At 45.2% G+C, this 18,130-nt stretch overlaps 1 protein-coding gene across 4 annotated transcripts in view; it reads right to left on the bottom strand.

Moving 5' to 3' along the window:
- Positions 1-18,130, bottom strand: part of LOC149310510 (phosphofurin acidic cluster sorting protein 2-like) — a 269,085-nt gene that overhangs the window by 3,459 nt on the left and 247,496 nt on the right. The window contains exons 17-25 of one of the 4 annotated variants that reach the window (XM_089529103.1): positions 17,630-17,740; positions 17,415-17,517; positions 16,237-16,308; positions 13,261-13,293; positions 12,439-12,481; positions 10,808-10,850; positions 9,028-9,169; positions 7,134-7,357; positions 6,563-6,676 (exon numbers count right to left, since the gene is read on the bottom strand). In XM_089529103.1, coding sequence (XP_089385229.1) covers positions 6,563-6,676; positions 7,134-7,357; positions 9,028-9,169; positions 10,808-10,850; positions 12,439-12,481; positions 13,261-13,293; positions 16,237-16,308; positions 17,415-17,517; positions 17,630-17,740 — 885 coding nt within the window. The remainder of the gene's footprint in view (positions 1-6,562; positions 6,677-7,133; positions 7,358-9,027; positions 9,170-10,807; positions 10,851-12,438; positions 12,482-13,260; positions 13,294-16,236; positions 16,309-17,414; positions 17,518-17,629; positions 17,741-18,130) is intronic. The other 3 variants (XM_089529102.1, XM_089529104.1, XM_089529105.1) reach the window with 3 other exon arrangements.

Genomic DNA, 18,130 nt, shown 5'->3' with positions numbered 1-18,130 from the left:
ATCTGGCATTTCCTTTTTACGCTGCATTATCTGGATGCAGTGCCAAAGAAGCGCCATGATGCCACTGGCCATGTGATCAGGCACACGGTGTGACGGTGGTATCAGGGCAGGGGCGGCGTTGTCATGTGGACACCACGCCCCATGCTGCCCTGAGGCCGGTGTATAACACCGGTCTGTACAGGCTGTAAGAGAACAATGAAAAACGGAAAAGGGGAGTGTAGCCCAACCACTTATAGATAACCATGCTAACCCAAAACTGTGGGGGAAAGGTAAGAAAAAAAATTCTATTAGAGGAACCAAGAGATCAAGTTCCCAATAGAGGGTGAGGAGGATGCTTTTGCCTCCATCGCTGGAAAAAAAATCTCATAAGGTAAGCCAATATTCATTTTTCCAGCAATGAAGGGGAAGCATCCTGTAGTGGGATATGACATAGCTCCCGAACAATGGGTGGATAAATGGAGAACTTGATTAGCGTGACACCACGGCTTGTAGCACGAGCCTACTGAATGATGCCTCAGATGATTGAAGAGCATCCAGACGGTAGCGGCAAACGAATGTGGATGGGGAAGGCCAAGTGGCTGTTCTAGAGATGACTGCAAGAGGAACATTAGTGGAGAGTGCAGCTGAGATAGATGCACTACATGTGGAGTGGGCGCAGATTGATTCAATCAGAGGGAAGCCAGATGATGTGTACTATGTGGTGATGCAAGATCTGATCCATCTAGAGAAGTGGTCCCCAAACTGTGCACTTGAAGAGATTTTGGACTTCAGCTCCCAGAAACCTCAGCCATGTTGGCCAATAGTCTGGGATTCTGGGAGCTGAAGTCCAAAATCCCTTAAAGAGCACAGTTTGTAGACCACAGGTCTTGAGTGTAGAAGATAACACCTTTTTGCCCAAAGAATTGTGATGGAAAGGCACATTCTGTCGGACACATGGAAATGTTGAGTTCGTTTGATGTATGTAATGCTCTGAGGAAATCCAGAGTGTGCCAGATTTTTTCCAAATCCTCCTTCAGGTGAGGACAGAACTACCGAACTAATATTATCTCTTATGATCTCTGGAAGGGAGTGTTGACTTTTGTTAGAAAGGAAGGATCCAATCGTAGTACTACAGTGGATCCTGAAGAACAAGAGCCCTCCCTTCATGATAATTGTCATCCTTCGGCCTGCAAGGGAGTGAACAGGCAGGCCCAGCTCCATCAGGGCTAGCCTGAAGATAGAGAGCCCTCCCTGCAGTCCATCTGCCTTGTGAGAACGTGAGAAGCATGGAACCTGGTTGTTTATCGGTGACATGAACAGGTCCACTTGGGGGTTTCCGAATATGTGTGTTATCATGTGGAAGACTTCTGGGTGGAGGTGCCATTCTGTCTGGTCTATGTCTTGCCTACTGAGCCAATTGGCCCTTGTGTTTAGAGTCCCTTTGATATGTTCTGTCTTTAGTGAGTGCAGGTGTTTCTCTGCCTAGCTGAATAGAAGGTCTGATTCCTTCATCAGAGACCTAGACTTTGTCCCTTCCTCTCTATTTATATGTGCTTTTGTTGTCATGTTTTTGGTCCTGATCAATACTGTGTTGTTTTGGATGAGGTGGGAAATGCTTGGAGGGCTAGTCGGGCCACTCTGAGTTCCAGACAGTTGATGCTGTGAGTTTGTTCCTGGGCAGCCCTTTTGTCTTGGGCATATGAGTTGTTGCAGGCTGGTGTCCATAGTCAGTTGGAGCTCTTGTTGTGGCCTGTTCAGGTGACCAGTCTGGAATCTTGTGAACATCCACCATTGAAAGGATTGTCTCACTTCTTCCGGTAGTACCAATCTCTTGTGCCTTTTCATTATTATTTGTTTTTGATATGGGAGGAGTAAGCATTGAAGTTTTCTCGAGTGGAATTGGGGGACTCCTTGCTGAGGGGTACAGAAGCAGTGATTTGTAGGCCTGACAAGATGTCTTGAGAGGTGTGTTGTCTCCCTGGGGCAAAGATCCGTGATGTGACAGAGAGGCTGACAAAACTGGTCAAACCTACTGACCAATACCCCTTCCTTTTGGTTCACGTGGGAACCAATGATACTGCAAGACACAGCCTTCAGAACATCAGAAGGGACTATGAAGCGCTTGGTAGGAAGATAAAAGAAATGGATGCACAAGTTGTCATCTCGTCTCTTCTACCAGTTGAAGGGCATGGTCCAGCAAGGGAGAGGAAAATAGCGGATGTGAACAACTGGCTCCGCAGATGGTGCCACCGAGAACGATTTGGATTCTTCGATCATGGGCTGCGGTTCCATGAGGAGGGACTTCTTGCAGCGGATGGGTAGCATCTCATGCCAGATGGAAGAAATGTTTTTGCCAACAGTCTCAAGAACTTGATCAGGAGGGCTTTAAACTGAGTTCCGTGGGGGAGGGAGACAATATTAAGGAAGGCGAAAGGGCTGGAGAAAATAGTCAAACAGACATAGAAGAAACAAGAAAAAAAAAGTGCAAGGACCCAACAGTGGGAGGCAAAAAAACTAGCACAGGAGCCCTGGTGGCGCAGTGGTTAAATGCCTGTACTGCAGCCATTCACTCAAAACCACAAGGTTGCGAGTTCAAGACCAGAAAAAGGGCCCAAGCTCGACTCAGGCTTGCATCCTTCCGAGGTCGCTAAAATGAGTACCCAGACTGTTGGGGGCAAATTAGCTTACTTGCTAATTAGCTTACTTGCTGTTCACCGCTATGATCTTTGGAATAGCGGTATATAAAAATAATAATAATAATAAAAAAGTAATGGGGACTCTTGGTCTGCGATGTCTCTACACTAATGCACAGAGCATGGGAAATAAGCAAGATGTACTTGAACTCCTAGTACAACAAAGCAAATATGATATAATAGGCATCACTGAAACCTGGTGGGATGAGTCTCAGAACTGGAATGTAGAAATAGAGGGGTATAACCTTTTTAAGAGAAATAGGCCAAACAGGAAAGGAGGAGAAATAGCACTATATGCCAGAGAGGTTTACACCAGTGAAGAGATCCAGGACATCAATACTGGCAGCCAGGTGGAGAGCATCTGGATAAAAATTAAAGGGGAGGGAAACAACAAGGATGTTATGGTGGGAGTCTACTACAGACCCCCAAGTCAGATGGAGGAATTGGATGATACCTTTCTAGAACAGATGACTACACACTTAGAAAGGAGAGATGTAGTAGTGATGGGTGACTTCAACTATCCTGATATTTGCTGGAATTCAAACTCAGCAAAATCTTCAAGGTCTAGCAAATTCCTCACTTGCCTGGAAGACAATTTCATTGTCCAAAAGGTGGAAGAGGCAACAAGGGGGTCAGCTATTTTAGATCTGATCCTAACCAACAAGGATGACTTGGTTAATGGGGTGCAAGTGGTGGGATCATTAGGTGGAAGTGACCATGTTCTCCTGGAGTTTGTTACACAATGGAAAGGAGAAGCCAGGCAGGCATAGTCAGACACGTATTCTAGACTGTAGGAGAGCGGATTTCAGTAAAATTAGAGAAGTATTGAGGATGATTCTGTGGTCAGAAATACTAAAAGAGAAGGGAGTTCAGGACGGATGGGAGTTTCTCAAAAGGGAGATACTGAAGGCACAATTTCAAATAGTTCCAGTGAGAAAGAAAAACGCGAGGTGTCTCAAGAAACAAGGATGGATGACTAAGGAACTTTCACCTGAGCTAAATTTTAAACGGAACATGTATAAGAAATGGAAAAAGGGGGAAATCACAAAAAAGGAATTCAAAGAAATAGCAGGCATGTGTAGGGGTAAAGTCAGAAAAGCTAAAGTGCAGAATGAACTCAGGCTTGCTAGAGAGGTTAAGAACAATAAAAAGGGCTTTTTTGGATATGTCCACAGCAAATGGAAGAAGAGGGAAATGGCGGGGTCACTGCATGGAGAAGATGGCAAAATGCCAACAGGGGACAGAGAAAAGGCAGAATTACTCAACACCTTTTTTGCCTCAGTGTTCTCCAAAAAGGAAAAGGGTGCTCAAACTGAGGACCCACCTGGAATATTGTGTCCAGTTCTGGGCACCACAATTCAAAAAGGACATTGAGAAACTGGAAGGTGTCCAAAGGAGCGCAACTAAAATGGTGAATGGTCTGGAAACCATGTCCTATGAGGAACGTCTTAGGGATCTGGGAATGTTTAGCCTGGAGAAGAGAAGGATAAGAGATGATATGATAGCCTTGTTTAAATATTTGAAGAGTTGTCATATTGAGGAGGGCGCAAACTTGTTTTCTGCTGCTCCAGAGAACAGGACCCGGAGCAATGGATGCAAGCTGCAGGAAAAGAGATTCCACCTCAACATTAGGAGGAACTTCCTGACAGTAAGGGCTGTTCGACAGTGGAACACACTCCCTCAGAGTGTGTTGGAATCTCCTTCTTTGGAGGTCTTTAAGCAGAGGCTGGATGGGCATCTGTCGGGGTGCTTTGATTGTGATTTCCTGCATGGCAGGGGGTTGGACTGGATGGTCCTTGTGGTCTCTTCCAACTCTACGATTCTATGATTCTAAGGGCAGTAGAAATCTATCAAATAAATGTGAGAGATGGTGGAGATAACCCATTTGTCTGATGTGGATGTTTCCCAAAAGTGAGTAAAGTGCTTTAGTCTGCTGCCCACCTTGGGTACCGGCCAGTCAGGACCTGGGAGAATTTTGGTTTTGTTTTCAGACTGAGATCCCTGAATTTTAATTGGTGGAGTTGGAAGCTTCTCCCAAATTCTCGGGATTGGAATGGTTGACTTGTGTAGAGTTTTCGGCCAGACCCCTGTGATCTATTGGGTCTGTTATCTCTTGGATGAAAGGAGCCTGAATTGTTCTGGTATGGACAAAAGGAGCTTTGTCCCTGATGAAAGGATCTTTTGTCATCCATTCTAGGAAGGTAAAGTAAGGCTTTCCCCCTTATCCTTTGTTTCTATAAGGACTGGGGTTAAGAACTTCACTGAAGAACTTTTCTCCATCCAATGGAGCCATGGTAAGGTTTGTTTAGCCCAGGCATCAATTTGCCAGTTCTTTAACCATATTTGTCTCCTTACAGGGATCAAAGCTGCCTGAGCCCTGGCACTTAGTTGGATGATGTCCAAGGAAGTGTCAGATGAGAACACTAGGACCTTGAGAAGTTTATTTTTGCCCTGACATAATTTGGTATTGCCTCTGGGGACCTCCTGGATGAGGTCCTGGGCCCAGGTAAAGGCAGCACTTAATAGGATGGACACCGCCGAAGCAACTCTTATTGCTCTTGATAAAGCTTCAAAGGACTTTTTCAAGGCTGAGTCAGCCCTCTCATCTTCTGGATTTTTTTAATGAATCTTCTGTCTTTGGAGTGTATAGCGGAGGTGACAAAGGCAGAAACAGGTGTGTCCACAGGGGGACTTGAAGTTTAGAAATCATCGGGCGGGAACAGTCTGTTAGAGGATGGGGCAGATAAGGCTTCATACTCCTCTTCCCCAGAGAGTTCACCCTCTTTGAGCTAGCTGGCCCGCTGGTATTGATCCTCAGAATCCCCTTCTTCCTCAGAGAAGTGGGGTGACTGAATACATTAGGCTCTTTTAACTTTTATGAGCTGGCCAGAAGAGGGCGCTGGTCTCTTGCCTTTGCTTTGTTGCAGAATGGAGCAGCTACCAGGTTTCCTGCTTTTTTTTAGGGTGGCATTTGATTTTAGCCTGCCTTGGAGTAAATTTTCCCTGCTCTGAGGGGAGGATAGAGTTCAGGGAAGAGTGGGAGATGGGTGAAGATGAGGAGGGCTCATGGGTCCTTAGTTTGATGGGGATGTTCCCATCCTGAACTGTTGCACAGCAGTGAATCGTTGGCTGTCGGAGAAGCTGGGAATATTGGCAGGAAGTCCTGGGTTGGCCCATAAGATGAGGTCTGCCCACCCAGAGGGTGGGTTCAATAACTGGCCCGATATGGCGGCAGATTGGAGGGATATCAGGGATGAAATTAGTGTAGAGAGCTCAGGGGGGAGCAGCTGGAAGAGAGGACCTGGCATGGAGGGGGATGTTACTCACACCTGGGTCTTTCACGCCAGTCCGAGTCTTCTGGTTTCTGGGAATGGGTGGTCTGTTCTTGTGGGAGGCCGATGGACTCCCTGGACATATCGGGACTGTCCTCCAGATTCCCCTGCATCCAACATGAGTTTGATCTCCCAGTGTCTCTGCTGAGCCACGGAAAAGGACAGAAGTGGGAGAGACAGATTAAGACAGGAGGGCAAGGAGAAGAATAAGAGTAAGAGATTTTTTTAATAGATGGATTGAGAGAAGAGGAGAAAAGAGAAGGCGGCACCGTTCGAGGTGAGTCTGATCAGAGTAGAGGCAGGAATGAAAAACTCAAGCTACCGAGGGGGATTGGGATCCCTCTAGTGGCAGCTCCTACAAAGACTTTGTGTTTCCTGCCTGGTCAGAGTAAAGCAAGAGAACCAACCCATTACAGGATGCTTCCCCTCCATCGCTGGAAAACAAAGTGTTGGGGATGGATTTGAGAGAATAGGGCCCCATCCAACTCTGTTAGGGAAAGAAGAATTCAACTGCTACTAGGCCCCACACCTAGGAAGGGTGCAAGCCATCCCACCTACCACGTAGCATAGTGTTTTGATGCTTGGCTGTGCAGATCAGGCGTGTGATCCCCTCAATCACTTGGCTTTTTGGTTCCAAGTCCTTCTCTTTCGGTTTCTTACTCAGGAACATCACTGTGAAGGATAACAATAAGAGATTCAAAAGTGACAGATGTGGGAAATTCTATCTGTAAGTTGAATCAGTGCTGGCAGTGGCATCATTAGGGGTGTGTGGGGAATATGGACCATAATGGGTGACTCTCCACAGGAAGATGTTACCAAGTGGTGCAGCTGCAGCTACGCTGGAGCTCAAACAGACCTTGGGGGAACTGGCACTTGGACGAGGCAGTCCCTTTTATTTGGGCTTTGGCGTGGTTGAAGAGCCCAAACGGACCTCTGGGGGTGAAGGCAGTCCATCTACCCCTCCACTATGTGCCACCAACCTCCACTATGCCACTGAGAGCAAGTAAAACGTACGCCACTATGTGTCACCAACCTCCACTATGCCCATTCCTCAGAGTAAGTAAAACGTATGCTGGAAATCCAACCATTAGCAAAATTGACATGGAGCCCTGATGCTGAGGGCAGTTACCTTTCTTGTTCTTTTCCTTGGTGACCACCGTCATGGCCATGGTGCTGGGGGGAGTCAGCTCCCCGGGGCCTGGGACACGGCTGACCTGCAGGGAGCGGAAATTGCTTTTCAAGGTGTTCTTAATGCCTGTTTCCCGCTTCTCAGCCTCTTTTTTCTTCTCTGGTCCCTGAGCAGTCCAGTAGTCTACCTGTAGACCCATTACCTCCACACCAGGACTCAAATTTCTGGGAGGAAGAAAAAACTAAGTTATAAAAATTAAGTTATAACAAAAAACTCTGGAAGTCAAACTAGACAATCAGCAGAATTCTGGAATGCCGCTGTACCAATCCAATCTATATAGGGAGTAAAGGTGAACTTTTTGAATGATTCCTAGACACCACGGAATAGGTTAGCTTTTTAGAGTTTTGATTTAAAGATACAAAACTGAAAATGCAACTGACACGTTACTGACACATCGTAATAGATTTTCTATAAAAGGAAATCAGGTTCCATAGAAAGGTTCTAAACACCGGGTAGCATTCTGCTGGTGACATGCACATGGAAACACAGCTCAAGTCTCTTTTTAGATGAAGGATAGGGAGCTATACACTATCTTTTTTGCCCCATTCCAAATCTCTCTGCTGGCCACTGTCAAACCCCAGAAGGGGTAGTGGTGGCACTTGCCAGTGAGGTAGGATGCTGGTGATCTAGGTTCCTGTTGGGAAGAGAAAGAAGGGTGCACTCCATCTGTGAATGCACCCTCATTTGTTTCCCCCTCTGATCAAAGAATCGGGATGGTTGACAACTCCCAGGGCAAGGGGAGGGCATGGAACTGTGCAAGCAAAGCATTACCTTCTGTCTGATATAGGCTCACAGCTCTCTCTAACATATCAGGTTTTGACAATGTTTCTTTTGGTTTCATTTGTAGTCCAGGGATTTTCTTAAATTGAGAAGGACTTTCAAATATATAAGCAGTTCCACATCCTCTTTGTGTCAGCAGTGTCAGAACATGATTCTGCTGAACATTTACTTATTTAAAGTATGTATATCCTGCTCTTCAGCTGCATCCATTCTAAGCACCTGCTCCAAGACCCGTTGTGACTATAGCCAGACTCCTACAACCATCCCAAACCCAAAAGCTTTCAGTTAAATGGCATTCCTCTTCACAGGTCTATTCTCCACCCCTTTTCTAGTTTTGTCCAGTCTAGAGGTGAAAGCTGAAGGTACCATAAATTTTGCCCACTAGCTGTACAGCACAAAAAGGCCAGCTGTAATCCTTTATCTCTGCTGTTCTCTTCTTACACAGTGACAATGGAGTCTTGTTCTATCTGTCTTTCGCCCACTATGACTCCTGTACTCCACTTAGTTAAAACACTTCTATATTGCTTTTCATTTTTAAAAAAATCCAGTGCAGTTTACAATATTTCAATGCGTAAAACCCATAAAATACTATAAAATCAAGTAATAACATAATAAAACAGCTATAAAACACCAAGGTCATTAAAATCACCAAGTGTGTCAAGAATGGTTTAGTCTTGTCTAATTTAGCTTAATAAACCACACACCCACTGGTACTGCCCATCTGTTAATACCCCAGTATCAGTATGGCACTGATACTGGGGTCATACTTGTTGCCTAAGGTGAAAGACAAGACTGTGCCCACTCCCCAGCTCAGGTAAGAGAATGGTTGGAATGTCAGTTGAAAGTTATTTTAGCACTGGCAAAGTGACAGTGTCCACCAATACACCAGAGGGCAGCTGGGTAGGAAGCTCAGGACAGGTTATGTGGCATACCCAAGTTGAGCAGCCAGAGTCCAAGGGGAACAGTAGCAAGTCTGCCATGATGCTTCCAGTATTTGCTTGACTCTACCTAATGGTAGGTCTGGCCTTAGCCAAGTCAGATGAAACATGCTTACCCGGCCCCTGAGAGCCCACTGCTAACAGATGGAGAAGGTGGAGGGGTGCCCACTGCCTCCTTGGTATAAGGAACTCCTCCACCAGATGGAGAAGAGGAGCTCAGCAATGAGGTGGTGCAGATGGTAGCATCATCAGAATCAACTAAAGAAAGAAGGAGATGGGGAAGAGTTTGATTATAAGGAACATGCTCTTGACTCCTTGCCCATCTAGCTGCTTGTCAGCAGGACCAACCTAAGTGAGTGGCTCATGCCTGGCTTCCCTTGATTATTAACTGCTACCTGACATTGGCTTTTCCATACTCTCACCTGAAGGATGGCCACTCTTTGCCAAGGAAGGTAAGAGCTTCCCAAAACTAATTGGTTGAGAAGTTGTTGAGCCAACTCCAATTTTTCCCTACACGGGCTGACTATAGAATCCCTATCATCTCCAGCCAGGGGGAAATTTATCTGGTGGGTGCTAAATTGGGGAAGGCTGGAGCAAAAGTGGTCTAAGGCCTTTATGTGATCTCAACCCTTTTCTTCTGTGGCCTTCCAAACTCCTCAAAACACATAAAAAATAAGTGAAAAAGGTGGCCTTAAAAAGCCACACCTTCAAAACATGGTAGTTTAACGCTCACTGATCTACCACTTCTCCAAAAGTAGAAAATGGCCAACAATTGACTAAAACTCCTGAAGTAAGGTTGGCCCTCCATATCCATGGATTCCTAATCCAAGAATTCAACCATTCACAGCTTAACTGGAAAATAAAGGAAAATTCTTAAATCAAAGCTTGATTTAGGAATTTTATATAAAGGACATTGATTTAATGTGCCATTGTATATAATAGGATTTGAGCATCCACAGATTTTGGTATTCATTGGGGGGTAGTCCTGGAACCAAACCTCAGCAGATACCAAAGGCCCACTGTAGATTTCTGTTCTCTTCCACCCAAGTTTTGGCCACAAATGCTATTGTGTGGCCCACCATGGTGATAAAGGATTAAAACGAGTCCCCAGAACAGTTGCTTGCCAGCCAGTGCACAACCAAAGATTTGGCCAGTTCTTCCCCAACCTAGATGACCTTTCATGCTGCCTGTCCCCTTGGGCTCATCATTTAATATTAAAATATTTGCAACCCTCCATGGGGGAGGGATAGGGTTTTTTAGAATTTTAACTGTATCTTGTTTTATTGTTGTTTTATATAATCCACTTGGATTCCAAGTGATTAAGCGGAATATAAATAAAAAACATTATTATTATTATATTGTCAGAACTGTGTGCAAGTGCCTGTGTTTGTCTTTTGGCAACTCCCTCAGCAGGAAAGGGAATGCCCCTGCATTGACATTTTCTCATTTTTACTTGATGTGTTCATTTTTACCTGATGTGATAAAAGAATGTGCAATATCAGGCACACTTTTTCCTCAGGGTATATATATTTTAGGTAACTCCAACAACATGCATCATCCAGTTGCTGTATGTGCTCCTTTGTTTAGGATCAAAGGGTTTACATGGTAGTTTCCCAAGTTACAATATCACCAAGTTGGATGAGCTTTAGAGTCCTTGCAGAATTTTACCATGCACTAACTCCCAAGACTTGTTACTAACTGGAATTCATCTGTAAGACCGAAAAAAGGTTGCCCATCCCTGGCTTAGTCTGATGGAAGTCATTTCCCCCCTGCCTCAGATCCTAACGGCAGCCCAAAAATGTCGTTGATCCATGTTGGAAGACATAGGCTAGGAGGAAGAATAGAACCAGGCTGCTGAAGCTTCAGGTCCCAATTTTGGTGCTGTCTGCTTCTCACCTGAGGTGTTAAAGGACTGTTCCACAAGGCCCACCTTCACCACCTGCCAAAGTACAAAAGAAAGGAAAATTTCACTGAGCAGTATAAGTGCCACTGACAGCTCATTTCCAACCAGCCAACTCAAATCACACCCTGTCCCCATACCAAAGTTGAAAACCACCTTTGGCCCCTTACCCATTACAGGTACCTCACAGTTCCAAAAGCAAAGTAGCCCAGAAGTGGGAAAAACTCTCTCACTCTCTCATTTTTGGGCGGTGAGGGGCCTCTATCTCCCAGAATTCCTCAGCCAGCATGGCCACTAGCCAAAAAATAACTTCTCCAAGCTGGGAGGGAATCACGGTGAAAGGAAGGCATTGGGATTTCACATCTAGTTATTGTAACAAGAAGATTTGTAATTTATTGATATACAATCAATAAATCAATATACAGTATTGATATAATGTTTTATTCATCCCTTAGCATTAAGGAACTGGCAATTTGAGGGAAGGGGCCAATATATATACAATCAATAAATCAATACATTGATTCCTTAGCATTAAGGAATTGGCAACTTGAAGAAAAGGGCCTGTAAGTATTGCTGCAAAGAAGGCATGGCGACCCTTAGGTCCTGGGGCCAAATCCAACCTTCTTGGAGTCCCAATATGGCCTTCTTTGGTTCCTCAAATGACTCTAGCTCCTTTCCAGTGACACCGCTGCTTGGTGCTCTTCCCAATGTTTCTACAGTTTTTGCCATTCCAAAAGGTTGAGATGTCCTTCTTAAGATTTATCTACTAGCAGTAACAGCTTTAAAGTTCCAATACATTGGTATTTTAGTCCCCTCGGCCCCAGGAGCTCTTCCAAAAAGAAGACTGAGCTCTTGCAATATAGTTCCTTGGATTTTCTGGTTCTTGTCATCTCTGTGTCCACTCATTCTATGTTAGTTTGCCTTTTCCCATTCTTTTTAGGGGTCTGTTTCTAGCAATCGCTTCATTCTACAATACATACCTTCCCAACTGTCACAATTTTGTAGGAAAAATTAACCCTCCGTCATCCCACTTTTTCACCTGCTTTTAAAATGTCCCAGTTTACTCTTCTCCTTCCACATCCCCCTTCATCTTCAGCTTATTTCAATTGGTTAAATACAAAAGTAATTTCCCTAAATTAACTCTGGTGGGGGGAGAGACGGCAGCAGAATCTTGTCTTTTCCAGTAGACTCAGGCAAAAACTAATTGCTCCAAGCTTCTCTTAGTTTGTTCTTTTCTTACTGAATAAGAACTATTCTTATTCAATTGCAGGAATAACACTTTAACAATTGGTACTGGTAATTGACAGATAACAGTCTAAGGCAACAGAAACATAGTTTGGATTAAAATAAAATCAAGAACTACTGCAACAAATACCATACCCTCCAGCAAACTCCCAACACATTTTCCCCTTTAGGAGGTTCCTATTTTGCCTTTGTCTCCATCTGCCACTGGAATGTGGCCCACAAGACCAACTCTAAAATATGGTCATTGGATTGGAAGTGGTTCCTGACCTATGCTGCAGAGCAAAGCCTTGAAGGATCCTTAGAATAAAGCAATCACCCAAGCTACTCTCCCTTTTTCTAGCTGGTTTTGGAGTCCAGTTGTTGGATCCCAAACAACACTCACCCCAACAAATGGCACAAATTTCTGGCAGGAATCTTCATCCGGGCTGCAAAAGGGAACAGAGACAATTACAAGTTGCAAGCTCCCTCTCTTTAAAGGCAATTATGAAGTATAGTGCATGCCCCTGCTCCCATCATCCCCATCATCCTTCAGTAGCCACGTGACCTGCAGCCTTCAGAACTGCAGGCACATAGCTCTGCTTCCACCCTGAGATGCTATAATTTGACCCAAGCAAAAAAGGATTTTTTTAAAAAAAAAAAAAAAAAGGGGGGGGGAGAAAAAAAAAGACAGAGCCAGGCTTTAGTAATACTATTATTATATTTTATATATATATCCAAGACTTATTCTCAGGCAACCCCAGCAGACATCTGACAGTATAAACAAGCAGCTATCACAGAGCCAAGCAACGGTGTGTAGCCCTGGGGATGGGCAGAGGGATAGGATGGGCAGAAGGATGGGATGTATGGGATGTGAGGAAAGAGGATGGATCCCTCTGCCTCACAAAGCACCACAACCACCCCACCTCATCCCAAATGCTGACCACAGGATCACACTGCATAGGAAAGAGGAGGCAAAGGAAGAGGAGGCGCAAATGCAGAAGAGGTCCACATGGAAAGAGGGACTTTCCTTCCCCCACTATTTCCACAGTGCAGAGTTCACACATGCAGCCAAGAACAGCCAGCAGCCCTGGCTTCACACAAGGGCAGATTGGGGGGGTGTGTTGTGCTCAGGGAAGGAGTTTGGTCCTACTCCCTGGACAAAGAAGAGGAAATGGACGGACACAGAGAAGGAAAGGCAACACCGCAGCAAGCCACAGTCCAATACCTGATATAAAAATCAAAATAGAGGCTTCTTTTCCTTGAAGGCCAAAAACAAAAACAAAAAACCAAGAAGAGGGAGAAGCATAATAAGCACTGCTGGAACGGAAGCGGTCAAGACATGGGCACTGTCCTGGGCTAACCAAGACTACTCTGCCCAAGTCTGGACGATTTACTATTGGGGATTAAAATCCCAGAATCCCTCATCCAACATGGTTATTGGTTGTGTGAGCTGGGGGATTCTGAGAGATGTTACAGTTCCAAGTTCTGTATTTTTTAACCAACATGGGAGGAGAGGAGAGGGATAACATGGTCCTTCTGGTGGGACTATCCCTCCTCCAGAACCCAGTTATAGCACAGTGTAGGCATGGGCTTCAGAATCCATCAGCTGAACAAGGCTGGGTAGGATGCACCCAAGGAGCATCTTATTCCACACTGACAATCTAAAACAAGGATGCAATTATTTTTTTAAGACTAATTTATTAACAAAAGTTGTCGGGCATACTTACAGGAGGAAAATGGTGGCAGAAAGTGAGGAGACTAAGAACCAAACTGATTGAGCTTGGGACTGAGAACACATAATAGGGGACTCTTAGGTACTGGATTGTGTGTGCGTGTATAAAACCATGCCAGTTTATTCTGGTACCTAAAATGATTCAGTGCCTCAAAGTTGTCTTGCCACTTCTCTGTCTCCGGCAGCAGGCCCCCTTGCTGAGGCATGGGCCATAGTGAGTGAGCAATTATGCCAACACCTGGCACTGTCTCCTTGCTGTTTTGTTTTCACATTGTACTATGCCAATGCCTTGGTAGACTCTGAAGTCTTTCCACATGTGGCAACAGCAAATAAAATCCCTTCCACTCAACACCAAGGATTAACAGACTGAGAGCAGAGCAGGTGAAGTGGCTTTTAGCTTCTCTACTTTCCAGTAATGTTTTACACTTTAGCAGAGCCCCTGAATGTCCTGGAACTCCTGCATATTGCAGGGCAACCTAGGACCAGAGCTTGGAAAAGTTACTTTTTTGGATTACTCACTCCCAGAATCCTCCAGCTAGTTCTTTCATTGATGCACACAACACAGTGCTCTCTGCTTCACCGGCTGGGCTTCCCTCTCATCACACACTGACTGATGTGCCCATCTACCCTACATGTGATGCTCCTCTGTATTTTTACATAAAAAGAGAAGTCTGTAAAAGTGTTCTCTTTCTGAGAATCCCCCCCGCTTTAATGGATGTATCCTATATAAACTTTTGAGCCTTTGCTGAAATTTCCTCTACAACACTTCCAAAATCACTGGGCTATAGGAATAACAACACTTATGTGAAAGCCAGGGAAGTAATCAAATGAGTTTCAAGTAAATGTATACCTGCAAGCTGGAGCTAGCAACTGGATTTAGGCCAATGTATGTTAATTTTTTTAAATGTAAGTATGATATTTGGGCATACTTGAAACCCCACGTTTGCAGGCTTCCTGTTACTATCTTGGGTCACACAACTATTTTAATATGTTTCTTCTATTACATAGCATTGACTCACCAATCTCTCCCTCAGCAAATGGAGCCCAACTGGCTTGAAATTCATGTCTTTCCAGGAGCCCAGTGAAAAGTCTGGCTAAAGACATTTTGCTTCCTCAAGATGGTTGCGCCGTACGTTCCCAAGAGATGTACCTTGTGTGTGACCATGTACATCAAGAGCACAACTCTCTTAGAACATGTGCTGATTCACGTAATGTGATATTATCCTGGGTGTCACGTGGGTTGTCAGGCTTACCACTAATATGCCTATAAGTACTGCCCAAAACCAAATCATGGTCACTTTCCCCTCCTTAGCTGCCAAGGGTCAGTCTACTGAGCACATAGGCCCTCTGTGACCCATAGTCCTGGCCCTCTTCTCTTTTCCATCATATTGCTATAGATGTTGTTGCTGGCACTGGCTGTTCCAGCAATTTGAGTTCTTCCATCCATTTGCTCATCAACTCAAGCTAGCACAAGTGAATTTGAAGGTACAGAGTGGAAGCCAGGTTGTCGAGTGGTCAGAGTCCAGGTTCTAGTCCCCACTGAGCCATGCAACTCCCTGGGTGACTGGATTAGTCACTTCTCATGCAACCTGGTTGACCTCACAGGATTACTGTGAAGATGAAGAAATGAGAAAGAGAGCCATGTACTCCACCTGGAGCTCACTGGAAGATAGGTGGATTATAAATGTAACTTATCAACAAGGCATGAGGTGTAAGCATCCCAGGAACAGAAGTCAGAGGAAACTTCAGCCAGCCAGTCTGCACCCTTCCCTGAAAGCAAGCAGATGGTTTTCATCTTGGCTGTGTTGGGGTCCCAGAAATCCAAACACTATACAGTGTTCGCCTTATTCAAGTTTTAATTTCATGGCTCCATCCTATGTCATGGTTCCATCCCATGAAATCCTGGGGTTTGTAATTTGGTGAGGCACTAGAACTCTTTGGCTGAGATTTCTAAATACCTCTTACTAAACTCAAAATTCCAGGATTCCATAGGATGTTGCCAAGGCAGGTAAAATGGAATAGTGCTCTAATTCTGTAGTGTTAGAGGGCCACAAACAAGGTGACAAGTCCTCAGTTTGCTAACTGCCCACCTCTGCTGCAGGATTTTTAATGTTCACATTTTGCACCAACAGAGTACTAAACTTTAGTGGTGAGTCAAACAAAATGCTGCTGGTGGTGGGGAACATGTGGAGGCCCTGTGATTATCCCTGGGATCTTTTTTTTTTTTTGCCCCTTGAACCCATGCTCCTGGCTTTGAGATGAATCTGAAGAGAAGCACTTGCTTTAAGGATATGAACGTGCCACCATGCCTGCGTCAAGTTGCCTAGAAAGCACCACCATGCATGCCCACAGTTGTACTCAACTGATGACAAACTCCAGCCCCAAAGCAAAGAACAATTCCCCTCCCCTTGGCCCCCCAGCTTCCCAAGAAGCTCCCCATCATGAGTGCAGCAAGCCAGCCATACGTACTGTGTGACAATCCCTGTTGGCTGCAGGGGCAAGCAGAGAACAGAAGGGCCTGAAGTACCCCACATAACCGAACTGTGGGGGGAGGAAGCACAGAAACAGCACTTGCAAGTCCCCAAAAGAACCACCTGCAACTTGCCTTTTATTCTGGCATATAGGACTAGATTTCCACCCCCATAGAGAGAGAGAGAGAGAGAGAGAAGAACTGTCCATCTGTCCTGCTCTCACAGAGCCAGAATAGTGAGTTCTGGACTATGGCTCTGAAGACCAGGGTTCCAGGTCGCAGCCATGGAAAACCACTGTATAACCTCGGACAAGTCACATTCTCTCAACCTCAGAAGATGGCAAGGGCAAATGAACAAATGTTGCCAATAAAACCTTGTGATAGGTTTGTCTTAGGGTTGCCATAAGTCAGAAACAACTTGAAGGCACCGAAGAACCACAAACTGTTCTCACCCTGCTATCCTGTGCTTCAGAAGCAAAATCAGACAATACAGACCCATTTGACATTGCCCCTATATAACCACATGGAAAGATGAAAATCTATGGCAGGGACAGATAACTGCAGAAGGGCCAGGGGCCAATTTCTCCCCTGTAACCCTTGCAGACTACATTCCTTTCACAACAAGCTCAGTTTTCCTCTGCAATCCCTCTCAAAATAGTGACAGGAAGTGTCTTCATATTATTTCCTGGTGCCATTTTGAGAGGGACTGCAGAGGAATGTGCAGTATTGTATTAGGCTGGAGGAATAGGCAGCATTAGGTCTGCAGAGGAATACACAGTTCTGGCATGCTTGTGGCATGGGATATTTCCACATATTTCATGTTTTTCTTGGGGGGTTATGCATGGTTTGGGGAAAAGAAATCTGAAAATCATACCAGGGTTGGGGGGACCTTGGGGGACTAGTGGGGCTACAAATGCAATTGAGTGGGTTCCAGGGGCCTCATGCAGCCTACGGGCCACACTTTGTCTACCACGATCTAGGCATTGTTTTCCCATTGCTCAGTTCGGTGGAACACCCCTTGGAAGTACAGTGATGAATCTGTGGCCCATGGAAAAGGATATTCCCCCGAGAAAGATGATATGGGTCTGAGTAGCTACTTCCATTTCTGGGTGATGTGTGCACATGCATGAATTAGAGAAGTGATCAAAGAAAGAATGAGGTCTGCAAACCTTCCTACCTCTTCTGCTTGTAAGTTAACATGGCCTCAGAAATGGGCAACTGATGGGACACGTTGGCGCCTGAGATGTACTGGGCAATCCGGCCTGGGACATCTACAGTATCTGGAGGGAGATACACAAAGGGGTAAGACAACATAAAGTTTCCCTGGAGCCCAAGGAGCTCCTCTTCCATCTGGGTTTGTGCTATTGGAGCCAGGCCCGCCAAGAGTATTACCTGAACTCGGAGGTTCAAGTCTGCTAAAGAGCTCTCTCCACGCTGCATCAAGGAACAGGGTGCTGTACCTGTTATCCACAGAACCAAGGTACTTGGCCAGGGGGTGAGAGCCTGGGAATGAGACAGGGGCACACAGAAGCATTAAAGAGTAGATGAAGGGGGACAAAAGAGCCAGACAACACAAGTATGGCAAATCTGTCCTGTTCTTACACTGCACTAGCAGGAAGGGTGCCAGGAGTGCAGAAGTCAAAGGAGTAAGAAGAAGCCAACATCAAACAGTCAAGAGTCAGGAGCGGTACATCCTAAGCACAGTCCACGGTAGCAGATAAGGTCAAGAAATGGTCCAGGATCATAAATCTCTGAGTCAGACCTCTCTCTAAACGCAGGCTTCAGAAAGAAATCCAGTTTGTTTCCAGAAACCAAAAGGGAAAAAACCCTTGCCTTATAAAGTATGCTGAGTCAGCCCCATCCAAATTGCAGGAGAGTGTTTCCCTGCTGCAT

This window comes from Sceloporus occidentalis, unplaced genomic scaffold (genome assembly GCF_023333645.1).
Source record: "Sceloporus occidentalis isolate IW3139 unplaced genomic scaffold, rSceOcc1.0.p SCAF_6, whole genome shotgun sequence".
NCBI classification, from domain to species: Eukaryota; Metazoa; Chordata; class Lepidosauria; order Squamata; family Phrynosomatidae; genus Sceloporus; species Sceloporus occidentalis.
This window is presented reverse-complemented; position numbering and strand designations above follow the sequence as displayed.